Below are 22,711 nucleotides of genomic sequence, written 5' to 3'. Positions count from 1 at the left end.
AATGCTCTGGTGTGGTGAAGTTAGTACCGGTATGCTATTGACTTGTGCCCAGGGTATAGGCCATTGCACCAACACATATTTAGCGGGTAAAATGTCTCAAAGACGAACTAGGATGCTATCTATAGGTGAACCACATCCCACACCATTCCCACATGACTGATAGCGACCAAGATAGTTTACATGATTCAATTCAATTCAGATCAATCACAGTTTAATAAATTATAACACAGATTGGTAAATTGAGGTATTAGGATTTAATACAATTGAAGACAGATGGGTACAGTAATTGATTAAACATTTAACATTGAGATGGTTAAATGTTCACCACTGTATACTTTGGTTAATATGTCACTCTTTATAGAATAAGATAATACCATAAATAGACATTTAAAATCACATGGCCCATTTTTATCATAGGAAATAAATAAATGTGTATGCATATGGAAAATAAATTATTGGTTGACATAAACGGCTTAAACTTTCAACAGATTTCATCAGTTTTAAAATGTACACCTCCCCCAACAGGAGATCTTGACCACCTACTGCCGGCTTAACATGCACGTGCCCCTTCTGCGCATATACTTTGACGGGGAGGACACACGTCCAGACTTCCGGCTCCACCGAGGCTCCATCCAGGGTTCGTACAAAGTGTTGAAAGATTGGGAAATATTTTATTTTAGTTCTTGAATTTTATTCGTATAAAGCTGTATGAATCCTGTCCATCACAGCCCTCCTCCAAACAATGGACCCTCAGCGGCACCATGGCTGGGGACCAGAGCTGGAAGTGCTGGTCTTCCTCTTTTGGCTGGCAGCTGGTGCGTCCTACAGGTAAGGATGGGGTAGTACATTTTTACTGATATTAATTACATTTTCGGGCATACTGAACACTAAGACAAATTCCTCGTATGTAATCTTGCATATTGTGGCAAATAAATTCAATTCAATGGCTTAAAGATCTGTGAGTCTTTATCGATACCACTATCAATACTTTTCTATTATCTGGTGGAAAGACGAGTCGATAATACATTCGTAACATATTGCTTTTATCGCGTGACAGTCTCAATCTCCATCTGTACCTATAGGGTGACATCCAGGGCTTTTGACATCCCGCGCTCCACAGTCCACCTGCTGGTCCACCGGATGGCGGGGGAACTCCTCAGCGTTGCCCCTCAGGTGATCCGTCTGCCACAGACGGAGGAGGAGCACAGGGCAGTCGGCGATGGCTTCGCTCGCCTGGCCAGGCACCCAGTGTTCAGGAATGCCCGTGGGGCGATTGACGGCTGTCATGTTAGGATCAAGGCTCCTGGAGAAGAGGACGCGCAATGCTACAGGCAAGGCTTAAAGGAACACTCCGCCCATTTTCAACCAGCTTTGTATCATTAGAACATCAGTATTATATCAGAAAACTGTAAACTGCTTTGAAGTCGTTCATTTAGTTTGATATAATAATAATAATAATAATAATAATAATAATATTTTCTTGTGTTTCTTGCTTTAACCCCTGTACAGGAACAGAAAGATGTTTTGTTCCATCCAGCTGCAGGCGGTGTGTGACAGCAGGGGGCGGTTCATAGACCTCTATGTGGGATCACCGGGGTCGGTCCATGATGCAAGGGTGCTGCGGCGAAGTCCCATCTACCGCTCTGCCTACCCTCCCCCTGGCACTTTCCTCCTCGGGGACAGTGGCTACCCCTGTTTGGAGCGACCACTGGCCCTTATAACTCCTTTCAGGTACACGATATCGGCAATCATATCGATATCAGCCGATGTTTTTTTTTTTACAAATCAGTATCGGTCAGAGGTTAATATCTGTTATCGTAAAAAACTTTTCACATTGAGAGGAAATAATGCAGGAAATCTATGATTTATGGGCTTTTCCAAAATGTTTTTCAAATAAAGACATGCATTACTTTTTCAAAATCAGTGTTTACATGTTTTTTCAGTACCGGTATATACCAAATTTGATTATCATGGAAATGTGTTTTTATATAGATCGTAAATATCGGCTATAACAGCAATGTTAATATCGGTATCAGCCAAAATGTTCATATCGGTGCATCCCTACTTTCAGGAGACCTGTCAGAGGTGTAGAGAGGGAGCGCTTCAACACCCACCATGCCAGGGCTCGCAGCATCATCGAGCGAGCCTTTGGAATGATGAAGACCCGGTGGAGAGCCATCTTCCTGCAGGCCCTGGAGGTAATTTTCTTTTTCATTGCTGACAAACTGTGAGAATGACAGCAGCAAGTGAGCAAATTCAAAGAAAATACTACATTATCCTTGAATTAATCTTTGCTTTCACTCTAAGGTACACTCCACCTTTGTTCCTGATGTCATCATGGCATGCGCCACGCTGCACAACATCTGCCTGGGAGTGGGTGACGTCATGGAGGAGGAAGATGTGCCAGACCCTGCTGAAGATGATGACGAGGGCGAGGCACAAGTCGCCGGAGAGATGAACGGGAACGGCCTGCGTGACCGTCTGTCAGCACAAGTTAGCGCTCTCCAGGGTGTGGTCGGTGGACATGGCTACGCACGGCACTGAGAACCCATTTTCAGTTGAGGGTTTTTTGTTTTGTGTACCCCTTGAGCTGTTTTGCCATGCGAGTAGTACCCCCTCACTTGTTTGTGTTGCTAATTCTCCTAAATTTGTTGTTACTATTATGTGTCTTTTCAACTGTGCTTTATCACAAAAAATGTTACCACAATCTGAGCAGCTGACGTGTTTCTTCCTAAGAACTTCAGTTTTTCTGTGAGTCTAAACCTGAATAAGGTTCACTAGTTTCCATCCATTCTTCATCACTGTGTTCAGTCTCCGGTTCAGAAGAGTCTGAAGTCTTGTCATCACGAGTTGGTTGTAAATTACTAGCTGGATCTAAGATCCTGGCTGGTTCTGATACTCCACAGTCCTCTCCATCAGCTTATGTTTTCATCTGTTCAGTTGAGCTGCTGGCTAGAGGCTCTGCCTCTCTGTTCTCCTCAGTTTGGATACAAACCACAGGTGACCTTGTATTATTGTAAATAGTAATTCTTATTAAATTTGTTGTAAATAGTTTGTAAATGGGTTGTATAATAAACATGATTTAATCAGTTGCAATATTTGAGTTTCAGTTTGCTGTAATATTTGAAATTGAGCAATTTGCTGGTTTAACAAAACGTGTTTATTTTCCAAAACATGGTAGAAAACAATACAGTTAGGTCCTTGTCTAACTTATTTCAACAGTATTTTCTTTCATTTTAAACAGACTAAGTTTGTCATATCTGAAATTTTTCAACTGCTAAGCTATTGAACTACTACAAAAACAAGGCTTGGGTGAAAAATCACACATTTGTAGATACAGAACTGGGTTGATTCAACCTAAGTAAAAGGTCAAAAGACCAACATGAAATCATCTTAAACGAGACCTTCAGAGAGGAAAAAAAAAGGTTGAATGATTTTGCACATGATCTCACAAATATCTGGCACAGGCATTCATTTGACAGTTATTGAGAGTTGATTTTGAGTTAAGTTGAGTGATGTCATTAATGACAACACTGCCTCCACAACTTAACACAGATCAACTCTCAATAACTGTCTAAATAAATGCATGCAGAATTGGTTACAGTTGTCAGATATGTGTGAGATCATGTGCAAGATCAATCTGCATTGTTTATGAAACAAAATGCAAATGAGAACTTCACTGAAAAACCATGCTGATTTATTTTGCACAAGATCTCACAAATATCTGAAAACTAAACCGTTTCACAGGCATTCATTTGACAGTTATTGACAGTTGATTTTGAGTTAAGTTGAGTGATGTCATTAATGACAACACTGCCTCCACAACTTAACACAGATCAACTCTCAATAACTGTCTAAATAAATGCATGCAGAATTGGTTACAGTTGTCAGATATGTGTGAGATCAATCTGCATTGTTTATGAAACAAAATGCAAATGAGAACTTCACTGAAAAACCATGCTGATTTATTTTGCACATGATCTCACAAATGTCTGAAAACTCTAAACAATTTTGCAGGCATTCATTTAGTTTGACAGATTTTAAAGTTAATTTGAGTTCAAGTGAGTGATGTCATTTGTCCATGAATGACTTCACTGCCTCCACAAATGAACACAGACCAACTCTCAATAAATGTCAACCTAAATGAATGCCTGCAAAACTGTTTGCAGTTTTCAGATGTCTGAGATCATGTGCAAAATAAATCAGCATTGTTCTCCTTTAAACTAGGAGCAGAGAAAGTGGCAGCAAGCAAGCTCAAAGTCAACATAGAATCAAAAGTGGAAAAAGGAGCTTACTGGTTACTTTTTAGGGAGAATATTTAATCCAGAAGTGTTGGTACACAGGTAACCTCAGGTTTACATACAATGTACAACTTCAAATACAATAAGAGACACGGGCAGGAAAACGCAACGCGTTTCAACCTCACTGGGTCTTCATCAGGCTGAAGGCTGACGAAGACCCAGTGAGGTTGAAACGCGTTGCGTTTTTCCTGCCCGTGTCTCTTATTGTATTTGAAGTTGTACATTGTATGTAAACCTGAGGTTACCTGTGTACCAACACTTCTGGATTAAATATTCTCCTTTAAACTAAAAATAAGTTAGAAAGAAAATGCTCAACGCCTATCCATAAATCTCTCTAGGATAGAGAAGAGTCTATCGGATCGCTCTGCCTCATCCCTCCTCCTCTGCGCCTGCCTCTCTCGTTCACGCTCCATCTCCTCCTCAATCAGATCGGCGAGGCGACGCCGCTTCCTCTGTGCTGGGGCCGGGGCCATTTCTTGTGGTCTTTCTGGCTCTCCTGCCTCTCTCTCTCCACCTCCTGACCCTCCAGCCTCCGCCTCCTCCTCCTGTGCTCCATCGCCTTTCTCCTGTCCAGCTGCTGGCTTTGGCACACCCTCCAATGGCAACGTGGCCCGGACCACCGCAGGCGTAATCGAATGCTTCTTCCCCAGGGCCTGGTCCATCAGGGTGTACCAAGGCCAGGTGGCCGGTGTGGCTTCACCACGGTCCGTACCACTACCGGTTGGTGGATCCTTCAGTTTCTAGACAACAGTGCATAAAGTAAACAAAAGACACTTGCGTTGCAGTACTGACATAGGGTGGCCTGTGGCTAATGCTCTATACCAGAGGTTCTCAAATGTTTTTCAGCCAAGGACCCCTTACAAGATAGAAAATATACCGGGGACCCCCTCATTCTGATTTGTGATTTTGGGCTAAGCTTTATTGTTTCCACGGTAACGTGCTCGACTTTTAAATTGATAGATTTGTTAGATTAGAATGTAATCATTTGAACCATTTTAGATTTAAAGCATAACATATTTCCGTTGAACTATGAAGCTTTTGCAACAACAAAAACGTTTTTATTTTTATTTTCCTGAAAACTTTTTCGCGGACCCCCTTGCAAAGTGCCACGGACCCCTGGGGGTCCCCGGACCCCCATTTGAGAACAACTGCTCTATACAATGAATACCTTGTAATGGGTCTTCAGGTTGTCCCATTTCTTGTGGGCAGTTTTCCAATCAACTTTACCCTCCAGCCCAATCTCAGCAAGTACTTGTCTGCAAAACACACACATACACAAAACACAAACAGAATATCACATAAATGTAGTAAAACCAATGATTTAACTTACAACGTGGGTGTTGCTAGTGTGCTATACACTCAGGTCTACTATGGCAAGGAGAAATGGCATATGTTGACAAGTAACCCTAGTTTCAGGAGAAATGGGCATAACGTTACTGGCTATTCTGTCCTTCCTAAAGCTTCACCCAGAGCATAATAATCGGTGGTGTTCACTGTTGTACAGTACAACAGTACTAGGTGTGTAACTTACTTCCATCCATCGCAGGCCGAATTCCTGCCCCCCGTGAAAACTTGGCTGTGCTGCATCCTGGACTTGATCAGCTTAGCTGTATCTTGTTTTGTCCCTATAAAATAAATCAGTTGCCAGTGTCAACAGCAAACGGACGGTCGCTGCCACTAGCTAAAAATCCAAAACATGACTGCATACTGGTAGCTAACGTTAACAGCACGTGCATAACGTTACCTAAATGATTTCTTCCTATCGATATAACGTTACAGGAAACGTTACATATTCACCAACAAACGAGTACCTAAGTTATGACAGCTAATCATTTAATAAAGCACGGTTAAAAAGTTAAACTCAACTTACACTTGAAGGTGAACGCACCGTCGTCTGCCATGCTGCTATTCGGCTTGCTTGCGTAGTTACGTTAACGTTACTGTAGTCCTGGCTGGCTGCTGCGCAACCTGGTTAGGAACCTTGCTAGGCTGTCCAGATCGCAGTCAAGTAGGACGTTTCCTACTGACCCGCAAAAGTGACTTTTCAGACACCCTAATAACAAACTGTCGCAGTAAAATGAAGTAATGGTTGACGTTATTGACCATGCTAAAATAAAAATCCAAAGAAAGTGATGATGTTCGTTATTTAGCCAATAGTTGTTTAGCTTTTTTCTGATGCGGTAGGTTTTCTGGGCGCCGCCATTAACGGAAATTCCGGGGGAAGAGCGTCATTCTTCTTCGTCGATTGGAAGGGTCGCAATGCATCATGGTATACCCTAACCCACCAAAGGTACCACTGATGGTTCCTTACGAATTGGGCCAAAATAGGTACCTGGAAAGGTTGCAAATTCAGTCACCTTTTGTATAAAACTGGTTTCAGACAGCCTAAAACATAAAAATGACAACTTCCTACCTAGAATTGCCACCTTAATTCCTCGTTTCCTTGCGTTACAGACAGAGCCGTTAATTTTAAAGTGTCTTCATTGTAATATTTGCAATTGTCCAACTTCTGATTGAAAATATTAAAGTGATGATCGGGATCAACATGAGAGAAAGGTGAAATGTGTAAGTAGTTGCTACCCCGCTAGCCGGGCGCTTCTCGCTCATACTGAGCATTAGCGCCCGGCGACCCACGACGCATTTCCAATCAAACCGCCGTGCCGCGCTCACGTCTAGGTGTTAAAACCAACTCTTACCTGAGCCCGAAACCTGAAGTGAAGACGCTATCTGATGCCCAACATCCTCTTCTTTTAAATAAATATAGTTGCCGCTTCCAAATTGTTGCATAAAATCCACTTTTCTGTCTTTGAAAAAACAAAAATCATTCATCTGGAGCTACCCGGAAATACGACTCACGGTTTACTCACTGTTTACTCACTACTGCCCCCCACACTTCCGGAATGGTATTGCAACTTGCTTGGCCCAAATGCAGAAATGTAGTTGCAATACCAAGCCGGAAATGTGGGGGGCATTAGTGAGTAAACAGTGAGTCGTATTTCCAGTCGTATTGGTCGTATTCCTCCAGATGAATCATTTTTGGTTTTCGCTAGCTGAGAAGCGCCCGGCTAGCGGGGTAAGGTAAACACATACATGTAATTTGGTGCAAACATTCACTTGGACTCAACATGAACTGGTTAGATTTTGGTGCACAAAGTTCAAGGTCACTGCGGCTGCATGTCCGTCTGTTCCTTCAAGGAAGGGGGCGGGGCTAGGTAAAAGGGGCCATAGCTACGGATAGGAAGGTCATAGAGAGTCGCGATTCGAGGGGTGGGTAGGGGGTTTAGGTGGTGAAAGGGAGCGTGGTGAGGGGCGGAGCTAGGTAAAATGGGCCGTAGCTATGGATAGGAAGGTCGAAGAGTCGGGTTTCGATGGGTGTGGGGGAGTGGTTAGTGGGTGTGGGTGGTGGGAAGGGGTGGGGCTAGGGAAAAGGGGCCATAGCTAGGGATAGGAAGGTCATAGAGAGTCTGGGTTCGAGGGGTGGGTAGAGGGCTCTGGGTGGTGGGAAGGACCATGGTGAAGGAAGGGGCGGGGCTAGGGGAAACGGGGCGTAGCTAGGGATAGGAAGGTCATAGAGAGTCAGGGTTCGAGGGGGTGGTATGGGGAGTGATTGGGGGGATGTGGGTGGTTTTGGGGTAGGGGTAGGACCATTTTCCATGTTGAAAACTATTAGCTGTGTTGTTGAGGTGCTCTTAAACATTGCCTAAAGTGCCATAAGGCTGAATGGCCACAGCACTGCGCTGTGGGCTTCAAGGTATTTGTGCTTGTATGCGTCTGGACACACATGGATGTAGACTGCTCACTTTTTGGCAGAGGCATACGTATTTCTAGTTTCAATTTGTCTGAGTCACGCTGGGTGATCTACAGATCCTCTGAGAGATCACTTTACTTTATTTCATTTTACTTTACTTTATTTCATTTGGCAGACGCTTTTATCCAAAGCGACTTACATCACATTTCAATACAATTCATTCAGAGAAATACAAACAATGAAAACATAACTAAAAACCATATATAATCAATAAGGGTTAACCGATTCCGGAGGGACCCAGGTGTAGCCCGAAAAGGTAAGTTTTTAGTCTCCGGCGAAAAATCGGCAGTGTCTCGGCCAGCATGACGAAGGGGGGAAGTTCATTCCACCATTGCGGAGCCATGGAGGAGAACAGTCTTGAACGAGACAAGCGTTCCCCGGGGCCACGTAGCGATGGAGGGGCGAGGCGAGCCGTGCAGGTGGAGGAGCGGAGGGAACGGTGGGATGTTTGGAAGCTGACCAGGGATTGTAAGTAGAGCGGGGCTGACCGGTGAACTGCACGGTAGGTCAGTACCATGGTCTTGAATTTGATACGGGCCAAGATGGGGAGCCAGTGAAGGTACCGAAAAAGGGGAGTGACATGGGAGAATTTAGGTAAGTTGAACACCAGACGAGCAGCAGAATTTAGAATGAGTTGGAGGGGTTGGATGGCCGAGGCAGGTAGCCCCGCCAATAGGACATTACAGTAGTCAAGGCGGGACAGGACGAGTGCCTGGATCAGGAGCTGAGCTGCCTCCCTGAGGAACGGATGGATCTTTCTAAAATTATACAGTAAAAACCTACAGGAGCGGGCGGTTGCTCACTGTCTCATTACTCATCAATGACAGACAGATGTGACACTAGAAAAACTCACTATGGATTATTACGGCAACCCAATCACCAGGATAAAATGTTGGCATTTGACGTGTCTGCAAACCAGGGATATTCCATATCAACGTACATCTGAAACAAAACATTGGCAAAATACGTTTTTAAAACATGGTATTTTACGTCTCTGCAAACCTACAATCTCAATGTAAATTTTGTAAAACAAAAATGATGGTTAATTTCAAAAACTCTTGGTTATGTTTAGGTTAAGGTTATAATTATGGTTTGGGTTAGGCTTACTGGCCACAGCACTATTTCAATAGTACACTATGACGTCCATAACGTTAACATTCACGTATCTATAAATGTGATATGTCATATATTTTGGTTCAGAAATGTTCATATTCTACATATCTGTGGCAGAAAGATACAATGCAGATGTACAGTATGTATGGAGCTTATTAGCCATATTGAGCTTGTTACAAAGTAGCAGCATCTGTGCTTTTTAATATTCATATATAGATGAGATATGAAACATTCTATCTACTACCGTTACTACTACTACTTCTGCTGCTACTACCAATAACAATATGAGTCGAGCTCTGAGCCCAGTTGGGGCCTGAAGGGTTCCTCCCAACACATTCATTGAGGCCAACACCGACCCAACTGGACCTGCTCTCAAAGCATTTTGGACTGAGTGCTATTTCCATCTCTGAGGGCATTTCAAAGCGGACCAGACAAAAGGGGATTTCTCCTCTGTAAACATGCCACAATATGAGGCGCTGGTGGAAAATCCCCTGTCAACATCTGTCTGTGAGATTATATGTTTTTATGTGTCTGTGTGTGTGTGTGTGTGTGTGTGTGTGTGTTTTGGGGGGGTTATGATCCAGTCAAACTGAACTGTACGGAGCCATCTGCGCGCGCGTGTGAACTGTCCGTGCTGCGTTGAAGCTGCCGATCGACCACAATCTGACCCCCGTGACCCCGTCGGCACCCAGGGGTCAGCCTGTCACAGCCGACGGGCCGGAAGTCACCGTGGGGGCCATTGTTTGTGGATGAGGGTTATATAGAGGCGGGAGGAGAGAGAGGAAGGGGGAAGGGAGGGGGTCTTAAGAGAGGCATAAAGCTGTCAGAAACATATAAGTGAAAAATAGCCATGTTAAACCGGTGTGGCAATCTCACCAAAATGTAAAGAATGTAAGCGTTAGACAGAGTGCCACGATGATTAAATTATGCAAAAACATACAGATAACTGTGACACGTCTCACCGATGTTTTACGCATGCGCTGACCTGTCACTTTATCACCTCATGTATCATTTATAGGGGTCCGGCTGTTTCAGCAATACAAATGTCTGCATAGTTTTTTCTGCATTTCTGTATTCAGCTGTTACAGGAGCTGGGATACGTGTACGCAGACATATCTGTATTCCTGCAACAGCTGATTCGTCGTAAACCAGTGGTTCTCAACATGTGGTCCGGGGACCATCGGGGGTCCTTGAGGGGGTTCCAGGGGGTCCGCAGAAAAAGAACTTCACATTTATTTCATTTCCAAGAAGATAACACAATTATAGAATGTTGAAGAATTACTATTTTGATCATAGCTTCTCTGTTATCTCTCTCCCTACAATACAGATAGTCATGGGATTCTGGACAAAATCATATCTAGCAATAAAAAATTATTGTCAGATTTGGTTCAGAGAGAAAAGAAAATCTCCACAAATTGGGGTGCATGGCGTTATGGGCATTTTTAATCATGTTACATTCTGTATACGCTGGCTGTGTGTTGCTCTGTATACGCTGGCTGTGTGTTGCTCTGTATACACTGGCTGTGTGTTGCTCTGTATACGCTGCTGTGTGTTGCTCTGTATACGCTGCTGTGTGTTGCTCTGTATACGCTGGCTGTGTGTTACATTCTGTATACGCTGGCTGTGTGTTACATTCTGTATACGCTGGCTGTGTGTTGCTCTGTATACGCTGGCTGTGTGTTGCTCTGTATACGCTGGCTGTGTGCTGCTCTGTATACGCTGCTGTGTGTTGCTCTGTATACGCTGGCTGTGTGTTGCTCTGTATACGCTGGCTGTGTGTTGCTCTGTATACGTTGCTGTGTGTTGCTCTGTATACGCTGCGGTGTGTTGCTCTGTATACGCTGCTGTGTGTTGCTCTGTATACGCTGGCTGTGTGTTGCTCTGTATACACTGGCTGTGTGTTGCTCTGTATACGCTGGCTGTGTGTTGCTCTGTATACGCTGCTGTGTGTTGCTCTGTATACGCTGCTGTGTGTTGCTCTGTATACGCTGGCTGTGTGTTACATTCTGTATACGCTGGCTGTGTGTTGCTCTGTATACGCTGGCTGTGTGTTGTTACATTCTGTATACGCTGGCTGTGTGTTGCTCTGTATAGGCTGGCTGTGTGTTACATTCTGTATACGCTGCTGTGTGTTGCTCTGTATACGCTGGCTGTGTGTTACATTCTGTATACGCTGGCTGTGTGTTGCTCTGTATAGGCTGGCTGTGTGTTACATTCTGTATACGCTGGCTGTGTGTTGCTCTGTATACGCTGGCTGTGTGTTACATTCTGTATACGCTGCTGTGTGTTGCTCTGTATAGGCTGGCTGTGTGTTACATTCTGTATACGCTGGCTGTGTGTTGCTCTGTATACGCTGGCTGTGTGTTACATTCTGTATACGCTGGCTGTGTGTTGCTCTGTATAGGCTGGCTGTGTGTTGCTCTGTATACGCTGGCTGTGTGTTACATTCTGTATACGCTGGCTGTGTGTTACATTCTGTATACGCTGGCTGTGTGTTACATTCTGTATACGCTGGCTGTGTGTTGCTCTGTATACGCTGGCTGTGTGTTACATTCTGTATACGCTGGCTGTGTGTTACATTCTGTATATGCTGGCTGTGTGTTACTCTGTATACGCTGGCTGTGTGTTGCTCTGTATACGCTGGCTGTGTGTTGCTCTGTATACGCTGCTGTGTGTTGCTCTCTATACGCTGGCTGTGTGTTGCTCTGTATACACTGCTGTGTGTTGCTCTGTATACACTGCTGTGTGTTGCTCTGTACATGCTGGCTGTGTGTTGCTCTGTATACACTGCTGTGTGTTGCTCTGTATACACTGCTGTGTGTTGCTCTGGACACGCTGGCTGTGTGTTGCTCTGTACATGCTGGCTGTGTGTTGCTCTGTATACGCTGCTGTGTGTTGCTCTGTATACACGGCTGTGTGTTGCTCTGTATACACGGCTGTGTGTTGCTCTGTATACACTGCTGTGTGTTGCTCTGTATACACTGCTGTGTGTTGCTCTGTACACGCTGGCTGTGTGTTGCTCTGTATACACTGCTGTGTGTTGCTCTGTATACGCTGCTGTGTGTTGACCTACATTGGCTTGCAGGCGCGTACGATGAAAGCCACTGTCCCATCTCCATAACGGGGCCGCGCGGGGCAGCTAGCGCTGTTTAGCATCACGTTGCATTTCAATAACGAGGCAGATCTGTGGAGGGATGATGAAGAAATATTAGAGGTGTGTGTGTGTGGGGGGGGGGGGTGGGTGGATGAAGAGGGTGGTGTTGGTGGGTGGGGGTTGTGGTGGGGGTCCAAGCTGATGCGGGGGCAAGCGTAAATTGTGTCAGCTACTCCATTGGAAGACAATGGAGGACAAGATGTTGTGTGTAGTGTCACCCACGTGCTGCTGCCACTGCTATTGTCTCTGCTCTCTCCGCCCCCCCCCCTTTCCCGAGGAGAGGAGAGATGAAGGGGGAAGAGGAGGGGGTAGTTGACTGGGTTTGCAGTGTGTGTGAGGGAGTGTGTGTGTGTGTGTGTGTGAGAGAGAGAGTGTGTGTGTGTGTGTGTGTGTGGTGTGTGTGAGAGAGAGTGTGTGTGTGTGTGTGTGTGTGTGTGTGTGTGTGTGTGAGAGAGAGAGAGTGTGTGTGTGTGTGTGTGTGTGTGTGTGTGTGTGTGTGTGTGTGTGTGTGTGTGTGTGTGTGTGTGTGTGTGTGTGTGTGCGTGTGCAGGGAGATGCACAGACGGTTGTGGTAATTTGATGTGTGTCCCTGGGGATGTTTGATGGATTAATGCTAAGCAGCTCCCTCTTCCAAAGCACCACCTGATCTTTGGGGGCTCGTGCCCCACATATAAAAGGCTGCAGTAGTGCTGAGCTCAGCTAGTCTACACATCCCTCTCTCTCCTCTCCTCTCTATCTCTCTGCCTCTGTCTCTCTCTCCTCTCTCTCTCTCTCTCTCTCTCTCTGTCTCTCTCTCTCCTCTCTCTCTGCCTCTGTCTCTCCCTCGACACTTTCTTTCTTCCTCTCCATCCTCCCTGTCCTCTCCTCTCTCTCTCCCTCTCTGCTGCTTTCACTACATTTCCTCTTTCTTGTCCCCTCTGGCATCAAGTCCTAACCCGGGTGCAGATTTGTTTTTTCATTTCTTTTCCATTTCAATACTCCATTTTGGTCTCTTTGGCTTTTTCCAAAAGGCCGTCTTGAAGTAGAGTGTATTTCTTTTTTCTTGGCTTTTTTTTCGTCTTTCCTAGTTTTCTATGAGGCGTTAGTGTCGCTTTGCATCTGGGAAAATGCCACGCTCCTTTCTGGTGAAGCAGCTGAAGGTTCATGATTTCTCCTCTTCTAACTACCAGCAGCAGCAGCAGCAGCAGCACTGGGACGAGTCCTACACTGTGACACATGCCATCACAGAGTCAGCCACCAACTTGGCGGTCCGTTTGACTGAAAATGGTGAGTTACCATCCATCCAAACCCTGTGTTTGACTGGTTCTGTATATACAGTATATATCTCAATTGTTCTGTGCATGTTGCAGCATTTATTGGGATAAAACACGGAACTATTTGATCCAAATGTGAGCGCTCTTGCGAGAGGCTGTAGGATAAAAAAGACCTCTAAACAACAGTGGGGGGTTCCATGTCTGCGGAGGGTTATGTTGGTGTCTTTGCCACCTAATCCCCCCTCCCCCCACCGTGAACCCCCAAACCCCCCACAGCCAGGGGGTACCCGCCTCCCCCCCCCCCCCCCCCCCCCCACACACACACACACACACACACATGCCCCAGGACTTTTGTTTTCTAACTCGGAGGATGCTACATAGTATTCAGGTCAAGCCAGCCCAAACATCTTAATACAGACCAGATCACATCTTAATACTGACCAGATCACATCTTAATACTGACCAGATCACATCTTAATACTGACAAGATCACATCTTAATACAGACCAGATCACATCTTAATACAGACCAGATCACATCATACAGACTAGATCACATCTTAATACAGACCAGATCACATCATACAGACTAGATCACATCTTAATACAGACCAGATCACATCATACAGACCAGATCACATCTTAATACCTGGCCAGATCACATCTTAATACAGACCAGATCACATCTTAATACCTGCCCAGATCACAGCTTAATACAGACCAGATCACATCATACAGACCAGATCACAGCTTAATACAGACCAGATCATATCTTAATACAGACCAGATCACATCTTAATACAGACCAGATCACATCTTAATACCTGGCCAGATCACAGCTTAATACAGACCAGATCACATCATACAGACCAGATCACATCTTAATACCTGGCCAGATCACAGAGGCCTTTGGCTTAAGTACTGTTCTATACATGCAGGCATGATGTGTGCATGTGTACATGCAGGCATGATGTGTGCATGTATACAGGCGTTATAGTTCTAGGCTTATAGGAGCACAGTCCCATTGAAAACCTTTGTGAGGTCCAACTGCAAAAGAAGAGGAGAAAGCAGATAGCCACATGGGGCCGGCTTGTCCTTAGATGGTGCAGTTGCCCTTGAGTGTCTCCTGTTATCATCCCCCCCTCCCCCCTCTCTCCATCTCTCCCTCGCTCTCCTCTCCTGCATCTGATCCTACAGGATGTTAGATAGCCACAGGGGGTAGGATTGCAGCAACACAATCCATACGCGGAGCGGCGAGAGGTGATGGAGCAGGCTTTTTTAGAGAATGGCTATTGACTGGCCGAGAGAGAGTGCTGCGGGTAATTCAATAAAGTGCAACATGAGCGGTGCATTGGCAGACAGTAGATTCTCCTCCTCGGGACGTGTCTTCCAGGGACGGGGGGGGGGGGGGGGGCGGGGGTAGGGGGGGGGGCTGGGGGAAAAGGCTTCCGTACGAACAGCATGTTCGGGTTCTGTTTTCTTATTTTTTCCTCCTTTCTTGAGAAACATCTGAAGAAAGGTGTTTGCTTTGAGCGGAGGAGAGCGGACGCCCCATCCCATCATCACCGCCAGCATCACACATCTCCTGTTCCAGTTGGATCATTTGTTCCCCAGATTTAGGATGCCAGCTGTCTGCCTCCCTTTGTGTTGTGGGGAGGGGGCTCCATGTACCACACACTGCTGTGGGGAGGGGGCTCCATGTACCACACACTGCTGTGGGGAGGGGGCTCCATGTACCACACACTGCTGTGGGGAGGGGGCTCCATGTACCACACACTGCTGTCAAGATCAGACCCCAATCCCTTTACCCCCCCCCCCATACACACACACACACCCCTCCCTTTCTCCATTGCCAAATCACCGCCCCCCCCCCCCCCCCACCTGTCACTCAATCTCCCCATTACCATACTCATGAACACTCTCCAAAACGCCACAGATGGGGAATGATCTGATTAAAATGATTTAGTGATTGAGGGGATTTCACTGCTGAGACGCCCTGTTTTGCTGCACCCCCTTCCCCCCTCCCCCCCTCCACTTCCATCACAGATTGAGACAGGTGGATCGATCGGGAGCTCAACTCTTGCAGTGTGACTGTTTTGTCAATGTCAGCGCGTATGACTTGTATTAATCCACCATGGCCTTCCATTTTTTTTTTTTTTTTTTTTTTACGATAGCACTTGTTGGAGCCATTTGAGGTATTGATCGGAGAGACTCATTAATATTTCATTCACAAAGCTTGCTGAACCTGGCACTTACAAATGGCTTCCTGTATACGGTTTCTTATTGATTAAAGGTTTGCGGAAGAAGACCTTCTTTTTTTAATCAGCGGTGTTCTTTACACATCACTAAAAAAAGACATATAGAGATCATGAAGACATGAGATGTGCATTCAGATGTTTCAGATCCCATCACTTTCCCATACTAAATGTCTCTGTCCCCCTCCCAGGCTACATCCAGGATTATATCATCCCCTCGGTGTTGCAGAGCACAAAGGAGCCATGCTCTAAGCAGAGGCAGACCGGGCTCTCCGTGGGGCCCCTGTACTCCCCCGGGAGCGTCGGCGGGGGCAGCGGGGGCGAGGAGTTCTCCGACCACGACATGGAGCATCCGGACAGCCCCGTGTCCAGCGCCACGGCCGAGTCGGACCCGCCCAGCCCCGGGTCCGAGGGCGGCGCCTTCCTGGTGTCCGACGGGCGCTCGCGCCGGAGGGCCGAGCGGAGGACGTGTCCCCGAGGCAAGGCAGGCGGCCGGTCGGACGGCAGCGAGGGGGAGCGCGGCTCGGAGGAGGAGCGCGCCGCCGCCAGAGGCAAATCGAAGGGCCGCCACGCTTGCGGCGAGTGCGGCAAGTGTTACGCCACCTCGTCCAACCTGAGCAGACACAAGCAGACGCACCGCAGCCTGGACAGCCAGCAGGCCAGGAAGTGCCCCACCTGCCACAAGGTGTACGTGTCCATGCCGGCGCTGGCCATGCACATGCTGACCCACGACCTGAGGCACGAGTGCACGGTGTGCGCCAAGGCCTTCAGCCGGCCCTGGCTGCTGCAGGGTCACATGAGGTCGCACACGGGCGAGAAGCCCTTCGCCTGCGCCCACTGCGGCAAGGCCTTCGCCGACCGCTCCAACCTCAGAGCCCACATGCAGACGCACTCGGCCTTCAAGCACTACGCCTGCAAGCGCTGCCACAAGAGTTTCGCGCTCAAGTCCTACCTGAACAAGCACTACGAGTCGGCCTGCTTCAAGGACCAAGGAGAGGAGGAGGACTACGAGGAGGCCTCCTTCAAGGACCAAGGAGAGGACGACTGCTGCAGCTCCGAGGACTAAAGCTGGAGATACGACGTCTTTTTCATTTGTTTTTCTATTTACACACTTTTTCCAGGTTGGTATGAGTGAGGCGGCCATGTTGGAGAAAGACTTGCCGGTTCTCAGACCGGTTCTCGAGCGCCGGCTTTCACCTGCATGCATCTTCCTATTCCTACCTTTTGATAGAAACAATAACCTCACTTCAAATGATCCAAGAGGGAATGAATATAAATTCATAAAAAATGTCAGTATTGATCACAAATGTAAATATTTTCTATTCTTTTGTATGAATTGAATTGCAATAATTTACATTTCAGTATTATTTTATATGCCAACTAGCTCTTAATTTACCTCAAACGCTTTGTAATTCACAAAATAATGTATTTGTGTATTTATTAATTTATTTAACTATTTATTTGTCAATTTAGAAGATTGTTTATTTATTTGTTGATACATTTGTGAATTGAACATGTATTTATTACAGCCATACATTGAAATTGTTGAAAACAAAAGCCAAAATATATTTCTGAGACAATGTTTTCTTGTATCTGATTTGGTAATGATAATGAGAAAGTAGTGAAATGCCCATTTTGCCCTTGCTTATAAAACTATGCACAAGATGAAACAGTCATAATTGACCTACCTGACCAGTAAATAAAAAACCAAACGGATCACATTAATTGACTATTTAGCACATACGCAAAATGTACCGTAATGCTCCATTAATTACTATTAAAGGATATTTTTCACTTCATTGTCTCTGCTCATTTCCAGCTCCTTGCTGCTACAAAAATCTCTCATAAGTACTTAAGCTGTATATTAAGTAAGTATAAGCTGTATCAGTCTTATGACATAGGGAAGGTTATGAAGGAGGAGCAGTTTTATTATAGCCCCTCCCCCTACAGTTAGGCCTACTCTCATCACAAATGACTCGAGTAAAAGTTGAAACATACTAAATCTTACTTTCTAGTTTTCTTAATAGCTGTATCCACCTTATTTTTGAATGCCCCACTGTAAAAAATAATTATGGGTACAAGGTCCGGTTTAACGTGACTTATTGTTGCAGCTTGCCATTTCCTTTGTTATACTCTTTGGCTGCAGACCCGAATTATAAACCGGAAACCAGAGTACGTTATAAAAGTTATAAATATAGTCACGTTATAAACAACTAACCAACGCTGGGGGTCCGTATGGAAACAGTGTTACTCGAAATGGTGCAAAGTTAAATCAATTTGGTCATTCAGTGGTGTTTTACTGCCATGTAAAGTTAACGCTAGCCGCTAGCATTAGCCACAGTAGCGACTACCCATAATGCATTATGTTATCCCAGCACCCGAACGACATTTAATACATAAAATAAAGCTGAAAATGAAAACCAGATTTCTAAATAGCCGTTATTTATCGTTATTTGATAAACTGAGCACACAAGAGTAATCTAAATGGTTACTTTGACCATCTACATTTTTTTTTCAACTTATAAAAGTGACATACATTCTGCTGTAAAACCCTCATAGACAGAGTTTTTTTTGTCAAGTTAAAACAGTCTATTACACTGGAAGAAGCACCCATAGGCATCATGGCAGCTAGAAATAAGGTGGATACTTCTCAAATTATTTGAAATTAAAGCCTTGGTCGGCTCATTAATAGGAATCAGCACCGCTGTGTTGGACGGCCCTGTCCAGGGTGAGGCAGAATCAGCACTGCTGTGTTGGATGGCCCTGTCCAGGGTGAGGCAGAATCAGCACCGCTGTGTTGGATGGCGCTGTCCAGGTTGAGGCAGAATCAGCATAGCTGTGTTGGATGGCCCTGTCCAGGGTGAGGCAGAATCAGCACCGCTGTGTTGGATGGTGCTGTCCAGGTTGAGGCAGAATCAGCATCGCTGTGTTGGATTGCCCTGTCCAGGGTGAGGCAGAATCAGCACCGCTGTGTTGGATGGTGCTGTCCAGGGTGAGGCAGAATCAGCACTGCTGTTGGATGGTGCTGTCCAGGGTGAGGCAGAATCAGCACCGCTGTGTTGGATGGCGTTGTCCAGGGTGAGGCAGAGGCACGACAAGACAAGCGATGGGTGAAGTAGACCATGCCCCCCCCCGCCCCATTTACAACAGCCCCTCCCAGAAAGTAGTTCCAACATCCCTGAAAAGGAATAAGCGGTAGGTTTGAAAGCTTGTAACACTGCAGTGCCACTCCTATCCAGCAGAGGGGGTGACCGTGAAAACACTAACCTCCAAGTGTGTCGGTCAAAACCATCACATACAAACAGGTGGAAATCCACAGCAGGGTGTGTCAGCACAGCAGTGCCACTGCCCAGTAACACCATGTCCCCAGGCAGCCATGTGTGTGTGTGTGGACAGAGGCTGGTCTTGGCACGGCAGCCTGACCACAGGATGTCCAGCGGGTCGGGTGTCATGAGAACCAGCCGGTCCAGACCCGGCGGGGCGGGGCTGGACCCACGTAAACAGGCGGGGCTGGGCCCTCGGGCCCTCGGTGGCCCCTGGCCACCAAAGCCTCGTGGGGAATGCAACTATGTGTCTCAGTGGAGCGGAGACGGGACAGGACTATTTTTGGACACAATGGCGTCCGTTCAAAACACATAAACGCACGCACACATGCACACACATCTATAGGGGAGAATGGGGGAAGTTAAACCAGTGGCTTGTATCTAGGCAACTATACGCAGAATGAGTTATGTAATCACATATTTAGAAAGAGTAATTAATTTCGCGGAATCCTCAGGGACTGACTGAGCATGTGCAGTATGAGTGTCATCACTCTATGATGTTTCTGATTGGAGGAATAAAGGCTGTTTTATGGTTGTAAGACAAGTGTCTGTTGACAGTGTCTTAAGACAAAAATGCTGTAATAAAAAGACATAAGAATGTGTCTTAAAACAGTGGTTCCAAACCTTGTTTGTCTTATGTACCCCTTGAGCTGTTTTGCCAAAGTACCCCCTCACTCATGATGATTCTCTGAAATGTGTTCTATTAAACTCATTTACTTAGACTTTTATTAGGCCTCTCTAACACATCTGATTATTAAATTAAAATCATTTGAATGACCCCCTTTAATACAATTCGGACAGTTTTCAGTTGAAAAAGTTTGTCAATGTTCATATAAGAAAAAAAACTATACATGACATTGCTTCTATTTTGACATTCTGAGTGAGAGCAGAAGTAGCTCAAGAGTCTGATGTATAATATATAATATGCATGTCGTGTTAAAGTTCTGTGAACTGTTGCAGTTTTTAAAATGTAAACAACATAGCCGGGGCTAGAGTGAGACATTCAATGCTGGCTCCATAGGGTCCCATTGCCGTTTCCCCCCGGAAACGCGGTTTGTTTACCAAAATGCTGCCCGGCTGATCCCTGGTATGGCACAAAATGTTAAAGGCTGCACTTTTTACCCCTTTCTCCCCTACCGCCCATTCTTTTGGGGAAGGGGGGGAGGAGGAGGATATAGCCCAGCCATAAAAACATGCAATCATACTCGCCTGTACACGCCGACAAACATAAAACTTCCACAATGAACAAAAGAGTACAGCATGGCTCCAGGTTAACACTGCTTGCCAATCAATGTTGAGGATATGACCGCTGTGTCCAGCGCAGGCAGAGTGACCTCCAAACGGATGGGTTCTTTTTATAGTCTCCTTTATCAAACCTGGCCTGGTCGCATCATGTAAGAGCAGCTTTTACAGCCAACAGGTCGTTGTCTCCAGGGCGATGAACTTTGTTGACCCGTGAGAGGGCTCGGTTCTGCGGTCCCAGGCGACCTCGGAGGAAGCTGTCCGACGCGGGCCACAGGAACTTCATTAAAGGCTGCGGTGAGTTTCTCCAAAAGAAAGAATCATCGCGTGTGAGTCCACTTCCTGTGGCGCGAGGGCCTGCAGGGGCCTGCGGGGGCCTGCAGGGGGCCCCGCAGGAGATGATCACACTCTAGTTTCGTCGCCCCCGCCGGGATCGAGTGACAACAGTTTCGAGGTGTTTATTTTAGCTCTGATGTTACAGTACCTTTCGCGGCTCTAAGTGTAACACAAGAAAAAGGTTCGCCTATAAAAGTGGGCTTTTCACATTTGGAACCCGGGACCTATCTTTCCCAGTGATGTCAGTGGTGTGTTAAACCGCAGGTTTTTTTGTTGAGACGAGTTCCATATCGTCTTCAAACGAGAGGTGAAAAGACTCGACCGAGGCGGACATTTGTTGAACTTTTGCTGACACACCGTCCCACCTGCCTCGGCTGCTCAGTCTGTCAAGAGCCGTAAGACGATCGGTGTCTTCAGGAGGGAAAGAGGGGGGGGGGGGGAGTCTTATCTTGGGGTCACGCTGTGGGGTCAAATGAAAGATAATACTGTTGCTACTGTACTGGGGGGCAGAAGTACTCTGATCCTTTACTGAAGTACAAGTACAAATACAGCAGCGTAAGAAAAAGACTACATTACAAGTAAGAGTCCTGCATGAAAAACAGTACTTTCAGTACTTGTACATAGTTTCCACCTGACTGAGGCTTGACTGGTGTTTGGTTCTGCATGAGACACTCGTTTGCCCTGAGAGCTTTGACATGATGCATCAACACATCATTTAGCCATCTTGCAGGTGAACTCAGGGTCAAACTAACATGACCTGACCACTGTGGTCTGTTCATCTCCACCCAGAACAATCAGGTCTGAAGCATTTTGTATAAATACGATGAAATGTGTCCGCATTTTTGCGAGGGTCACAAAATGTCGCACCGTCGCAGAAAATACTAATCTGTTGGTTTTGAAACAGGAAGATTTTATTTCAAAAAGAAATGTATACAGTTTGCCCAGTGCGAATCTTGAATATTGAAAAGTGTTTAGAAAGTATTTTGTCAAAACTTAACTTAACAATCGGAGACATTCTGAAAGAGGGACACCCTCTTAGCTGTGGGAAAGCTGTGATGAACTGTTGAGTGACTTGAGTCCCTATGAATCAGCGATAGCAGCAATACTGACATTTATTTATATGAAAATGTTACGGAATGTTACTATAAAAGCTGCGTTGAAACCACGGCCATCTTTGCCGCCTGTCATCCCCGCCCTCTCACTCTCGTGTCAATCCTGTCACTCTCCACTATCTCATTCTCGTGTCACTCCTGTCACTCTCCACTATCTCACTCTCGTGTCACTCCTGTCACTCCACTATGCAGCGTCCAATAAAGCGGAAAGGCAGAAATATCATTAAAAAAAACATTTGGAGCAGCTGGCTGTTAGGAGGAGGCCTGTTTGTCCCGACGCAGCTGTTTGAGATGAGCTCAGTCAGTGAGTCAAGTTATCTGACCGCACTTTCTCCCTCACCGGAGATAACACAGCACATGACTGGCCAGACGCTCATCACCTCACCACGCAGTACTGGAGTGGGCTATGGCAATGGAGAGGGGTACGAGGGGGAGGTTATGATGTTAGAAGAATTACCATATGACATCAAATCATTTTGGGAAACATACAACTACACACAGCTTAAAACAACTTAATGCACACATAAGACACAAGTTACAACTGACAAACAGACAACAGCTCATTCAGATTGCAGGTATCACACAGAAGACGTTTAACACCATCAAATCAAGCTATTCAATTATAGCGATTCATTAGGATTTAGCATTTCATTTAGCATGGCTGTCAGTGGAGCGCTTTAAGTTTCGCGTGACGGTCTAAAATCTAAATGCTATTTCAGAGGCATTTCCACCCTGACAAGAATGCAATTGTGTGCCATTTTTGTCACAAAAACGACCTAACTAAACTAACCTATTATCTGTTGATTCTTTAAAAA

General features: G+C 45.9%; 2 protein-coding genes across 2 annotated transcripts; both read left to right on the top strand.

Annotated features, from left to right (window-relative positions):
* Positions 1-1,219: 1,219 nt before the first annotated feature.
* On the top strand, positions 1,220-2,544 carry LOC310798416 (putative nuclease HARBI1; the record flags this gene model as incomplete). The annotated part of the gene is made up of 4 exons (XM_083660966.1): positions 1,220-1,287; positions 1,510-1,731; positions 2,072-2,198; positions 2,308-2,544. The coding sequence occupies 4 exons, from the start codon at positions 1,220-1,222 to the stop codon at positions 2,542-2,544; spliced, it is 654 nt and encodes a 217-aa protein (XP_083517092.1).
* A 10,938-nt stretch (positions 2,545-13,482) lies between these two features.
* LOC310798415 (transcriptional repressor scratch 2-like) lies at positions 13,483-16,949 on the top strand (the record flags this gene model as incomplete). The annotated part of the gene is made up of 2 exons (XM_083660965.1): positions 13,483-13,642; positions 16,075-16,949. 2 exons carry the CDS (start codon positions 13,483-13,485, stop codon positions 16,947-16,949), a joined length of 1,035 nt encoding a protein of 344 aa, XP_083517091.1.
* Between the last annotated feature and the right edge of the window lie 5,762 nt (positions 16,950-22,711).

Source organism: Poromitra crassiceps (genome assembly GCF_964638095.1).
Source record: "Poromitra crassiceps genome assembly, chromosome: 25".
NCBI lineage: Eukaryota > Metazoa > Chordata > Actinopteri > Beryciformes > Melamphaidae > Poromitra > Poromitra crassiceps.
The sequence above is the reverse complement of the archived record's forward strand: the minus strand, read 5'-3'. Positions and strand labels throughout refer to the sequence as shown.